The 12,395-nt window shown below is 40.8% G+C and overlaps 1 protein-coding gene across 1 annotated transcript in view; it reads left to right on the top strand.

Annotated features, from left to right (window-relative positions):
• The window catches only part of LOC135474970 (serine/threonine-protein kinase PRP4 homolog), a 39,066-nt gene that overhangs the window by 17,870 nt on the left and 8,801 nt on the right, over nt 1-12,395 (top strand). The window contains exons 11-16 of the mRNA XM_064754678.1: nt 370-517; nt 1,097-1,234; nt 1,551-1,704; nt 5,133-5,247; nt 5,896-6,134; nt 7,426-10,736. Of these exons, the coding sequence (XP_064610748.1) occupies nt 370-517; nt 1,097-1,234; nt 1,551-1,704; nt 5,133-5,247; nt 5,896-6,134; nt 7,426-7,629 (998 nt within the window). The 3' untranslated portion in view covers nt 7,630-10,736. The remainder of the gene's footprint in view (nt 1-369; nt 518-1,096; nt 1,235-1,550; nt 1,705-5,132; nt 5,248-5,895; nt 6,135-7,425; nt 10,737-12,395) is intronic.

Here is a 12,395-nt window from a genome sequence, read left to right as displayed (position 1 = left end):
TCCCACACTAATGCTGGTGACAAGACCAACAGAAGTTTACAGCCTGAGAGGCCTTTAAGTTTAATATCAGTCGAATTACTTTTTGGGAATGCATTTCTCCCACATTGACAGTTACTCTTTGGATTGTCAAACACTTGCTTTTACGGCGTGTTTTGGTGAAATACTCATGAGCCTGGCACAAAGAAACAGTCAAGTAAAGAAGTATATCTATTTAGGAAGTGTGTTAAACCCAGGCACAGCAAACATACCTACCAATGTTTGGTAGCCTACCCCTATACTGCTATCCTGTATCCTGTGTGACAGCCTCCAGTCTTGTTGTATGATGTTCAGCTGTTGGATATATATGTGTCTTGTGTGTTTATAACACAGGAGTGCGTATTGGCGAGACGTTGGATAAGCGTTACAGTGTGTATGGTTACACAGGACAGGGTGTGTTCAGTAATGTGGTACGGGCACGGGACGCAGCACGAGGCAGCAGCGATGTCGCCATTAAGATCATAAGGAATAATGAAATGATGTGAGTCAACCAAACACTATTATAGTGTAAAGACTGTAACTATGAATCTCCAGATAAAATCCCAGTCTATATAGTGGACAGATGCTGGAATGGCTGCTTCATAATTCGAACAGTTACATTTAAAACAGTATATTAAACTAGCTTTCTGATAGCTAAAATTAGCCATAATCAAAGAAGCTGTTTTTGCTGAAAGCATATTACAAACTCATGCAAAAATAAGGACTTCATGCGATAATTCAGAAAGCATTAGAATTTTTGGTTGATATAAAGCAGCAACATCTAGAATTAAATTGCATTAAGTGTGTTTTAAAAAAAATGTATGTGTACACATGTATTTCTGTTCTGGTGGATAACATTGGTTGGAAGTTTCACACAGGCTACATATCATGTATTCACATTCTATGTTTTGGTTGGAAAGTTCATGCAGACTACATATCGTGTATTCACATTCTATGTTTTGGTTGGAACTTTCACGCAGACTACATATCATGTTCACCTCCTAAGTTTTGGTTGAAAATTTCATGCAGACTACATATCGTGAATTCATGTTCTATGTTTTGGACCGGAATGTCTTTTCAGGCACAAGACTGGTCTTAAAGAATTGGAGTTTCTCCGCAAGCTGAATGATGCGGACCCTGATGATAAATTCCATTGCTTGCGGCTATTCCGTAACTTTTTCCACAAAAACCACCTGTGTCTTGTATTTGAGAGTCTCAGGTATGTAACGTGTACTTGTAGTCTGAGGAATGTACTTATCATGTGTCATGTAACTCTTGTACTTGTACGCAACTGGCATGCCAGTAGCCCACCTATAGCAGACGTCCAGCATTCCACACCCTGACCTCACTTGTCAGTCTTCTGCTGACAGTGTTACTACACTACAGTGTTTTGTGCATGTGGCAACTAGACAATCATAGATTTCTACAACATTTCAAACACTTCGCAAATGTTATTTGGCCATTGATGTCTTTTTAACATGATGTTGGCAGTTGAGTGGGATAAACCTCTGTTTGTCTATGTTTGACTGTTACAGTATGAACTTACGAGAAGTGCTGAAGAAGTATGGTAAGGACATAGGCCTACATGTGAAGGCTGTCAGGTCGTACAGTCAGCAGCTCCTTCTGGCACTCAAGCTGCTAAAGCGATGCAGTATACTTCACGGCGACATCAAACCTGACAATATTCTGGTGAGCAGAGGACATTTAACCTGGCAGTATCCTAGTGTAATGGCTGTGGTGTTACTGGCTGTGTGATAGCTGCAGTGTATCTAACAGCCAACCCATTGACAGTAGGGGGACATTTAACCTGGCAGTATCCTAGTGTAATGGCTGTGGTGTTACTGGCTGTGTGATAGCTGCAGTGTATCTAACAGCCAACCCATTGACAGTAGGGGGACATTTAACCTGGCAGTATCCTAGTGTAATGGCTGTGGTGTTACTGGCTGTGGGAAAGCTGCAGTGTATCTAACAGCCAACCCAGTCACAGTAGGGGGACATTTAACCTGGCAGTATCCTAGTGTAATGGCTGTGTGATAGCTGCAGTGTATCTAACAGCCAACCCATTGACAGTAGGGGGACATTTAACCTGGCAGTATTCTAGTGTAATGGCTGTGGTTTACTGGCTGTGGGAAAGCTGCAGTGTATCTAACAGCCAACCCATTGACAGCAGGGGGACATTTAACCTGGCAGTATCCTAGTGTAATGGCTGTGGTTTTACTAGCTGTGGGAAGCTGCAGTGTATCTAACAGCCAACCCATTCACAGTAGGGGGACATTCAACCTGGCAGTTTCCTAGTGTAATGGCTGTGGTTTTACTGGCTGTATGATAGTTGCAGTGTATCTAACAGCCAACCCATTCACAGTAGGGGGACATTTAACCTGGCAGTATCCTAGTGTAATGGCTGTGGTGTTACTGGCTGTGTGATAGCTGCAGTGTATCTAACAGCCAACCCATTGACAGTAGGGGGACATTTAACCTGGCAGTATCTTAGTGTAATGGCTGTGGTGTTACTGGCTGTGTGATAGCTACAGTGTACCTAACAGCCAACCCATTGACAGTAGGGGGACATTTAACCTGGCAGTATCCTAGTGTAATGGCTGTGGTGTTACTGGCTGTGGGAAAGCTGCAGTGTATCTAACAGCCAACCCATTCACAGTAGGGGACATTTAACCTGGCAGTATCCTAGTGTAATGGCTGTGGTGTTACTGGCTGTGGGAAAGCTGCAGTGTATCTAACAGCCAACCCATTCACAGTAGGGAGACATTTAACCTGGCAGTATCCTAGTGTAATGGCTGTGGTTTTACTGGCTGTGTGATAGCTGCAGTGTATCTAACAGCCAACCCATTGACAGTAGGGGGACATTTAACCTGGCAGTATCCTAGTGTAATGGTTGTGGGTTTACTGGCTGTGGGAAAGCTGCAGTGTATCTAACAGCCAACCCATTGACAGTAGGGGGACATTTAACCTGGCAGTATCCTAGTGTAATGGCTGTGGTTTTACTGGCTGTGGGAAAGCTGCAGTGTATCTAACAGCCAACCCATTGACAGTAGGGGGACATTTAACCTGGCAGTATCCTAGTGTAATGGCTGTGGTTTTACTGGCTGTGTGATAGCTGCAGTGTATCTAACAGCCAACCCATTGACAGTAGGGGGACATTTAACCTGGCAGTATCCTAGTGTAATGGCTGTGGTTTTACTGGCTGTGGGATAGCTGCAGTGTATCTAACAGTCATCCAGTTCACAGCAATGACCTCGGTGGCCTAATGGTAAGAGTGTCTGCCACCAAGTCGGGAGTCCTGGTATCCAACCAAAGACTTGCTGCTGCCTTGCTTGGCGTTCATCACAGAGAGGCTGAGGCAAGGAAACATGACTAGTTGGCTCAGTGTCAGTATAATTTGACTGGGTGGGGTGTTATGTCTTAGCATGACACTTCACTGCTGTAAAATTACAGTTTTCAGGACATACATGTACTTTGCAAAGCATTCATTATCCTTTTCACCCTACTTTGACAATATTATGTGAATATATATGAATATGAACGTGGCTTTCATTATGACAAAGAAAACTGACATTGTACATATTCCAGAATGCTTGTTTGGATGACAGATTGCTGTAGTAGGGTTAGAATGGTACAGTCACCAACTGACAGGGTACATATTCCAGAATGCTTGTTTGGATGACAGATTGCTGTAGTAGGGTTAGAGTGGTGCAGTCACCAGCTGACAGGGTACATATTCCAGAATGCTTGTTTGGATGACAGATTGCTGTAGTAGGGTTAGAGTGGTACAGTCACCAACTGACAGGGTACATATTCCAGAATGCTTGTTTGGATGACAGATTGCTGTAGTAGGGTTAGAGTGGTACAGTCACCAACTGACAGGGTACATATTCCAGAATGCTTGTTTGGATGACAGATTGCTGTAGTAGGGTTAGAATGGTACAGTCACCAGCTGACAGGGTACATATTCCAGAATGCTTGTTTGGATGACAGATTGCTGTAGTAGGGTTAGAGTGGTGCAGTCACCAACTGACAGGGTACATATTCCAGAATGCTTGTTTGGATGACAGATTGCTGTAGTAGGGTTAGAGTGGTGCAGTCACCAGCTGACAGGGTACATATTCCAGAATGCTTGTTTGGATGACAGATTGCTGTAGTAGGGTTAGAGTGGTACAGTCACCAACTGACAGGGTACATATTCCAGAATGCTTGTTTGGATGACAGATTGCTGTAGTAGGGTTAGAGTGGTACAGTCACCAACTGACAGGGTACATATTCCAGAATGCTTGTTTGGATGACAGATTGCTGTAGTAGGGTTAGAGTGGTACAGTCACCAACTGACAGGGTACATATTCCAGAATGCTTGTTTGGATGACAGATTGCTGTAGTAGGGTTAGAGTGGTACAGTCACCAACTGACAGGGTACATATTCCAGAATGCTTGTTTGGATGACAGATTGCTGTAGTAGGGTTAGAGTGGTGCAGTCACCAACTGACAGGGTACATATTCCAAAATGCTTGTTTGGATGACAGATTGCTGTAGTAGGGTTAGAGTGGTGCAGTCACCAACTGACAGGGTGCATATTCCAGAATGCTTGTTTGGATGACAGATTGCTGTAGTAGGGTTAGAGTGGTACAGTCACCAGCTGACAGGGTACATATTCCAGAATGCTTGTTTGGATGACAGATTGCTGTAGTAGGGTTAGAGTGGTTCAGTCACCAGCTGACAGGGTACATATTCCAGAATGCTTGTTTGGATGACAGATTGCTGTAGTAGGGTTAGAATGGTACAGTCACCAGCTGACAGGGTACATATTCCAGAATGCTTGTTTGGTTGACAGATTGCTGTAGTAGGGTTAGAGTGGTGCAGTCACCAACTGACAGGGTACATATTCCAAAATGCTTGTTTGGATGACAGATTGCTGTAGTAGGGTTAGAGTGGTGCAGTCACCAACTGACAGGGTACATATTCCAGAATGCTTGTTTGGATGACAGATTGCTGTAGTAGGGTTAGAGTGGTACAGTCACCAGCTGACAGGGTACATATACCAGGACAATTTCTAGTAATATTGTTGCAGGGTGGATGCTCAGTATTAAACAATCCCAGTACTCTGTTCACAGGTCAACGATAGTAAACTGGTCCTGAAATTGTGTGATTTTGGCTCGGCGTCTCACGTATCTGAGAATGACATCACGCCTTACTTGGTCAGCCGCTTCTACAGAGCCCCAGAGATTAGTGAGTATTAAACATGTATAAATACAGTTGACACACCAAAAAGAGAGGCATTGAAGAGGGCTGTGGACAAATTAGATTAGGTTATAAATTGCACATCGATGCACACTGATGTCAATCCACATACTTATGATAATTTCAGTTCAACATTTATTGAATTATTAGTTTTCAGCACATGACTCATGAAATGACTTATGTTTGCTGCTTAGTGAAATGATCTACATAAGGAGACTTTGTACAGATGTAAAGCTTTGACAACTGTTGTTTAGTGTAAGGCAAGGGTTGGAATGGTGGTGTTATACTCAGACCCGCTGGGTGTCGTTTCCGGTGTCTTTAGCAAGGGTTACAGTGAGGTAGCACTATAAGTATGTCAACATGGGATAAACCCACTGTTCACAGACAAAGATGTTACCATGAAAAAAATTTAAAAATTGAGCAATTACCCTAAATGACCATAAATTTCGCCCATGACTAACTTGTCCATTTTTCCTGATTCTGAGAGTTCTATTGAGTTCAGAAAGGCGTTTAGAGGTTTTTGAAGAACTTGGGATTATATTCTACTGGAAAATTGTAAATTGCAGCACCAAAATAACATTTTGTGACAGTTATTTGTGCCTGCATGGTTCATTTGTGTACCTGTTCTGTTTGCAGTCATCGGGATGGGTTATGATCATGCAATAGACACCTGGTCAGTGGGTTGTACTATTTATGAGCTTTACACTGGCAAGATTCTCTTTCCTGGATCTTCAAACAACGAAATGCTCAAGTTTATGATGGACGTGAAGGGAAAGATGCCCAACAAAATGATCCGTAAGGGGATGTTCAAGGATCAGCATTTTGATACCAATTACAACTTTCTCTATCACGAAGTAGACAAGGTCACCCACAGGGTAAGTAATGTACAGTTTTAGTGCTAAGCAGTGTAAACGTTTTTATGTTTCAGAGCCTTACCTCTTCTATAAACATATGAACAGTGTTGATTGATGTTCACATATACCCTCATCCATAAATGTGGTTTAGTGCCTTGAAGGAAATGAAATAAGACACTGTTAAAGTGTTTGTCATTAATAATGAGGCAGTAATTTAATTTCTGTGTGAATACATGGAGGAAACTGTATTTGCACTTTCTGACACATCTGCATCAGAGTTGTTTTTTGAGATGATGTTTATGTCTAGTTAAGATAGTTTCATTTCTACAGAAGATGTGTTTGGTAGGGTCCCATTCAAGAGTGAAAATTATTTATAGTCATTTTATGTTGATAATGGTGTTGTCTTTGCTGGGATTTTGATGGTGATGATGTAAATGTATGCTGTGATAAATTTTATTTTTGAGACAGAATTCAGTGGCTTTTTTGTGCATCCAAGCTTTAGTTCAGCTGGCGTGACTATCACCTGTATACTGAGAGCAGGTTATGGCAGACTGGTTTGTCTTTAAGCAATTAGGATATGAAGATTTGCAAGTTCCTTCCAAGTTTTGGACATTATTCACTCTGGCATCCATATCTGTGTGTGACACATTGGATGTTTTGTCAGTAACTTGCCAAAGGTTAGTGGTTTACACCAAGAACTCTGGTTCCCTCCAACAGTTAACACTGGGTACGACCACTGGCACTCTGATTTCCTCCAACCGTTAACATTGGTTACCACCAGGCACTCTGGTTTCCTCCAACCGTTAACACTGGGTACCATCAAGCAGTCTGGTTTCCTCCAGCCATTGACACTGGGTACCACCAGGCGCTCTGGTTTCCTTCAACCATTAATACTGGGTACCACCAGGCACTCTGGTTTCCTCCAACCTTTAACACTGGGTACCACCACAGGCACTCTGGTTTCCTCCAACCGTTAACACTGGGTACCATCTGGTAAGTGAAAAATTTTTGATTATTGTGTAAAAATCACCAATGCAAACCTTAAATTTCATATTGTGCTTGTAGATTATTTTTCTTGTTGGACAAGAAATCAGAAACAGGGGAAAGTGGATAGTTTTAAAGATAGACCTCAGCACGCTCGTAACTTACCCGATTTGTTCACATCAGGCTTTGGGGAGAACTCAACAAGGAGCATCAATTCTAATCGATGTACAAGCAGTGTATGCGTTTTTACCCATGATACCTGAGGCATGATTCTCGTGCCGGAGTTCTCTCTCTAAAATGCCAGAGTTCTCTCCCTTGTATGTTCTAGGAGAAGGTGACAGTTTTGGGCACGATCAACCCAAACAAGGATTTGTTGTCCGAGTTGGTGGGTTATCAGCGTTTACCAGATGACCAAGTGAAGAAAGTCAACCAGTTGAAGGACTTGATGGAAAAAATCTTAATGCTTGACCCTGCCAAGAGAATCAGTATAAACCATGCTCTGACTCATCCCTTCATACAAGAGAAAATATAGGAGAGTGGGTGCAGTCTAGAGGGAGATAACTCTCATATTTGAAGTCCAAACAAATCAGGCATGCGCATTCAAAGGAGACTGCTGCTCTATCATCTGGTGCTTTGTTTTCATCGTCCATCAGATTGATCATGTGACAGTAGAGTTTGCTCGTTAGTGTAGCAGCATCTTTGACTGAATATTCAGTTTTGGTTTTTCAAACTTATTTCATAAATGTTGCATATAATCTTGTATCAGTTGTCCCATCATGAAATGTACTTTGGATAAATTATTTAGCTTCATAACATATTGATTTCTGCATAGGAATGTATTTTGCTTGATTTCTCAGCATAGGAAGTAATTATACTTGGGTGTCAGAGCTTATCTCAAAGTGCTGTTTATTATATTAACATTTCACAAAGGTAACTCCTGAGGGATCTAATGTGAAAAGTCTTATTCTGCAAACATTGGCATATTGTTCATTTGCAAAAAGGAACCCCCAAATTTCCAAACAGCCGAGACCTTAAAGTGGATTACTTCTCTATCTCTATCAGATGCTAAGACTGTTAACAGTGTGAAGACGTAATATACAGACTGAATTGTACATGTGTAGCGTAAAAAAGAAGTTCAGGTGATATATGTCTGGTAACAATAGTATTTTGTTTTAAATAGTGATGAACAGAAGAATCTTACCTGTTGCCTTAACAGGTGTGTGACACATCCAGAAATATTATTCTGCTTTCATCCTTTGTAAATAGTTCATCAGATGATGCTACCGCCTCTTTGGTGATCTGCGTTTTTTGTTTATAGTCCATCAAATGTAAGAGTGTGATTTATGCTGACTTCATCCAATTTTTTCAGTCTTTGGCTCGACTATGTGCCTAGTGATCGTGTGCCGAGGTCATGTAGAGCGCCCCCTAGTGAACAGAAGGTGTAGCGAGCCAAGTCGTAAGTCCATGGGCTAAGAGTTTTCTTATTTTCTTGTTTTCATTTGCCATCATAAATTTCCTCGCTGCTACTGCTGTTGTTGTATTAGAAGTGACTGAGCACCTCAGTTGACATGATGATAAATGCATTCCTGCTCAGTATATAAGCATTTCATCTGTGTCAGTGTGAACACCAATGTTATCACCTGTAGGCTTTACATGAGCTTTATCCTGGGGCGATACCGTGTTTGACCTAAAATTTTGTTCCTTTATAAAGTCATTCATTTTGCCAGATTCTGAGAGTTTTTGTTGACATTACAAAGATGTTTAGAGGTTTGATTGGAAGGAAGAATGATAACCTGCAGAAAAAAATGTAAGTTTCAGCACCAAAAACATTACTTTCTGATCTTTATTTGCACTTTGTGAGTGAATTTTTTAGAGCAAACACGGTATGTAATATCCCGTCAACTTCATTCGTTAGTCAGATAATGGGGATGAATTTCCTACCTGTACAACATCCACCTCAGTGGTTCTAGACCGCATCATGTACACCTGTGTACATTATCCATGTATGTAAATTATCATAGAGTAACAGTTGACACAAGCAGTTCTTTGAAACAGAGAAAGTTTACTTCATCATTGTAGATGATTGGATTAATTCAGGGTGCGAGTGAGTTTACATTTTTTTTCTTGATGTGAAAATTGGAAGAACATGCCCTTTTTTTATTCATGGGAAATACATCACTCTGATTTATAGTATTTGCTTTTACATGAAACTTCAAGGCCATTGATGCATTGCATTCTTTGTTGAGAGACAATTTACAACTCTGGTTACATTTCTAGTGTTGTTGTTGAGAGACAGTTTACAACACAGGTGACATTTCTAGTGTTGTTGTTGAGAGACAGTTTACAACACAGGTTACATTTCTAGTGTTGTTGTTGAGAGACAGTTTACAACACAGGTTACATTTCTAGTGTTGTTGTTGAGAGGCAGTTTACAACACAGGTGACATTTCTAGTGTTGTTCCGGAAGTGTTGACAGCTAGCCACAGAAACAAATCGTATCCACCATGAGATGATGTCCGTATACACAGCTGCTATATAGTTAGGTGGTATTTGTCTCGAGCGAGGCTTTTGACTGAACTACCAACATTTATGCCAAACTTGTGGGGGGCCTCCGTGGCTTAGTTGAGTAACGCGCTAGCACAGCCTAATGACCAGGGCATCACTGTGAGTTCAAGTCCAACTCTTGCTGGCTTCCTCTCCGGTCGTACGTGGGAAGGTCCTTCAGCAACCTGCGGATGGTCGTGGGTTTCCCCCAGGCTCTTCCTGGTTTCCACCCACCAAAATGCTGGCTGCCGTCGTATAAGTGAAATATTCTTGAGTACGGTGTAAAACACCAATCAAATAAATAAATAAATAAATCTAAACTTGTAGCAACTACAGAATTAAGTTGAGATTTCCAAAATTCTAATTAGATTCCCAGATTACATTCAATGTCAAGCAAAATTATATAAAACCCTCCAAAGGCACAAAAGGAAGCACATCCAGTTATTTAATTGAACATTAACAATGTGACAGATAATTGAACAATAACAATGTGACAGATAATTGAACATTAACAATGCTACAGATAATTGAACATTAACAATGTGACAGATAATTGGTTTTTGAAATTTCATGGTAATAAGAAAAAATAATTTGAAGTGGTGTTGAACTCAGTTCCCTGTTGACCTTCATTTGAGGCACACAATATTTTTTGACTTTCAATAAAACCAAATTTTTTTTTATTATTTTCAAGTAACAATCCCATAAATAATGCTTGCCAACTTTTGGCTTTTGGCCAAGATATGATAATATACAGAGTCTTAGTGATAATATTTCATTTGATCCGTTTTGTGTAAGATGATGTAGTTGGATGAATACAGCTTGTCAGCTACTTGAGGTGTATCCTCATTCACTTTACATGGCAACAACCATATCTTCATCTACTTTCAGTTATATAATGTCTAATGACACTTCATCTGTTTTGTTCTCCAAATTGTCTGGATGTTAGGAAGTATTAAGAGAGTTGTAAGTAAATATTGGTTTTATCATTGTTTCTTGTTGTTTCTTTTATTTTTGCTATCTAGGTACTGAGCTTGTCGCTCGTTTTCAATCAAGGAGGTGCAAGTAATAAAGTGAACAGTCCATGGTAAACAATAAGTAATTGCTCTTCTCGCCTTTTTGTTGACAACTCTGATTAGTACCGAACGCTTACAGTTATGCAAAACTGAGAAGGGAAAGTTTTCTCAATAGATAAATTCATGGGTTATAAAATCCCTCTCTGGCCCTCGATCAGATCACATGGCTGTGACATACATCCTTCATGAATTAGGGATTTACATACTTGTCACACTGCCATGAGTCCTTTCCAAGATCAGTGCTGAGTGTTTCACCCATGAACTAGATAGACTTGGTTTGAACCTCTTCAGTACTTTTCCTTGATCTTTCATTGGCACTTGGTGGAGAGTTCAAATCCGGTGATGATTTGGGACTTTTTGACTCTTTAATGCCCAGCTCTCTTCACACTGATTTTGTTAGGTTTTCCGAACTATGTGTTGGTGTTTAATGCATAGATTCATGTGAAATTTTCACGTCTAATGAGAGACCTACTGGAGATTCTTGCAGTAGGTTTTCCTGAACTCCCTGATGGATCATTTATTTCACAATGGTTTCCCATCAGAGTTTCCATATTTTCATACCAATTCAACATGGCTGCTGTAAGATTTCAATCTTTTTGTGTGTACACACATATATAAGTGAACCACTTTGTACTGTGTGACTTTGACACTCTGCGGGGTTACTGTGTTTTGGCTGATCATTTCCACATCCATATACTTGTCTTGAAAAATTCTAAACACAGCATTACAAATACGAAGCAGAGGTTGAAGATTTACAGTTGAAACGCCGTTGATTGTTGCTGTCTAGCTGAACACACAACCGCTGAGCCTCATACCTTACCAGCAACACTAGTTCTCTCCGTTTAGTTTATACAACAGCTCCTCAGTATATTTTGTCTCTTTTCTTTTTCCTCTGGCTGTTTGGGCTGTTATCGTGTTTTCCTGGCACGAGACGGGTCAATGAATGACTTCAGGATTGCTGCTGGACCACGGATCTGCCAGAGGAAGAGCGGCCAACTCGCTCAGTCGGATAACCTTGTGTGCTTCACGTAATGTGCCGTCTGTGTATTTTATAATCTACTTGGGTGATAGACACAGTTGTTGGTTTCAGAGAAATTAGTGGTTGACTTGTGCTTAACAAGGATTTGAATGGATTTGAATTTGATGTGTGCTTTGCTTATTTAGAATCCAAAGGAGAATTAATTTTGTCACTGTTTTCAAACACATACAAGATATTATCGTGTTTTTATGCTTTTTAATTGGGTGTGACAGATGAATGTGCTGTCACAAAGAGCATTTTCCACCTGATGCGACAAACTGACTTGAAACCAGCATGTTATATAAACTGAAGGTTACTGATACTGTGGTATTAGCTCTACTTGACACATGTCCATCTGTGGGCCGCGGAAGGGGCACTGTGTTGGTAGTGTCTTAAAACCCGTCCCATCAGATACAAAAACCCGTCCCAACAGGTACAAAAACCCATCCTATCAGGTACAAAAACCCGTCCCATCAGCAGATACAAAAACCCATCCTATCAGGTACAAAAACCCATCCCAACAGGTACAAACACCCATCCTATCAGGTACAAAAACCTGTCCCATCAGGTACAAAAACCCCTCCCATCAGGTACAAAAACCTGTCCCATCAGGTACAAAAAACCTTGAGCTTGACCTGTAAATAACGATAGGGAATCTTCAAA

The sequence above is a fragment of the Liolophura sinensis genome, chromosome 9, assembly GCF_032854445.1.
Source record: "Liolophura sinensis isolate JHLJ2023 chromosome 9, CUHK_Ljap_v2, whole genome shotgun sequence".
In the NCBI taxonomy this organism is placed as follows: Eukaryota; Metazoa; Mollusca; class Polyplacophora; order Chitonida; family Chitonidae; genus Liolophura; species Liolophura sinensis.
Note: the sequence above shows the minus strand (reverse complement) of the source record. Positions and strands in the feature narration are given on the sequence as shown.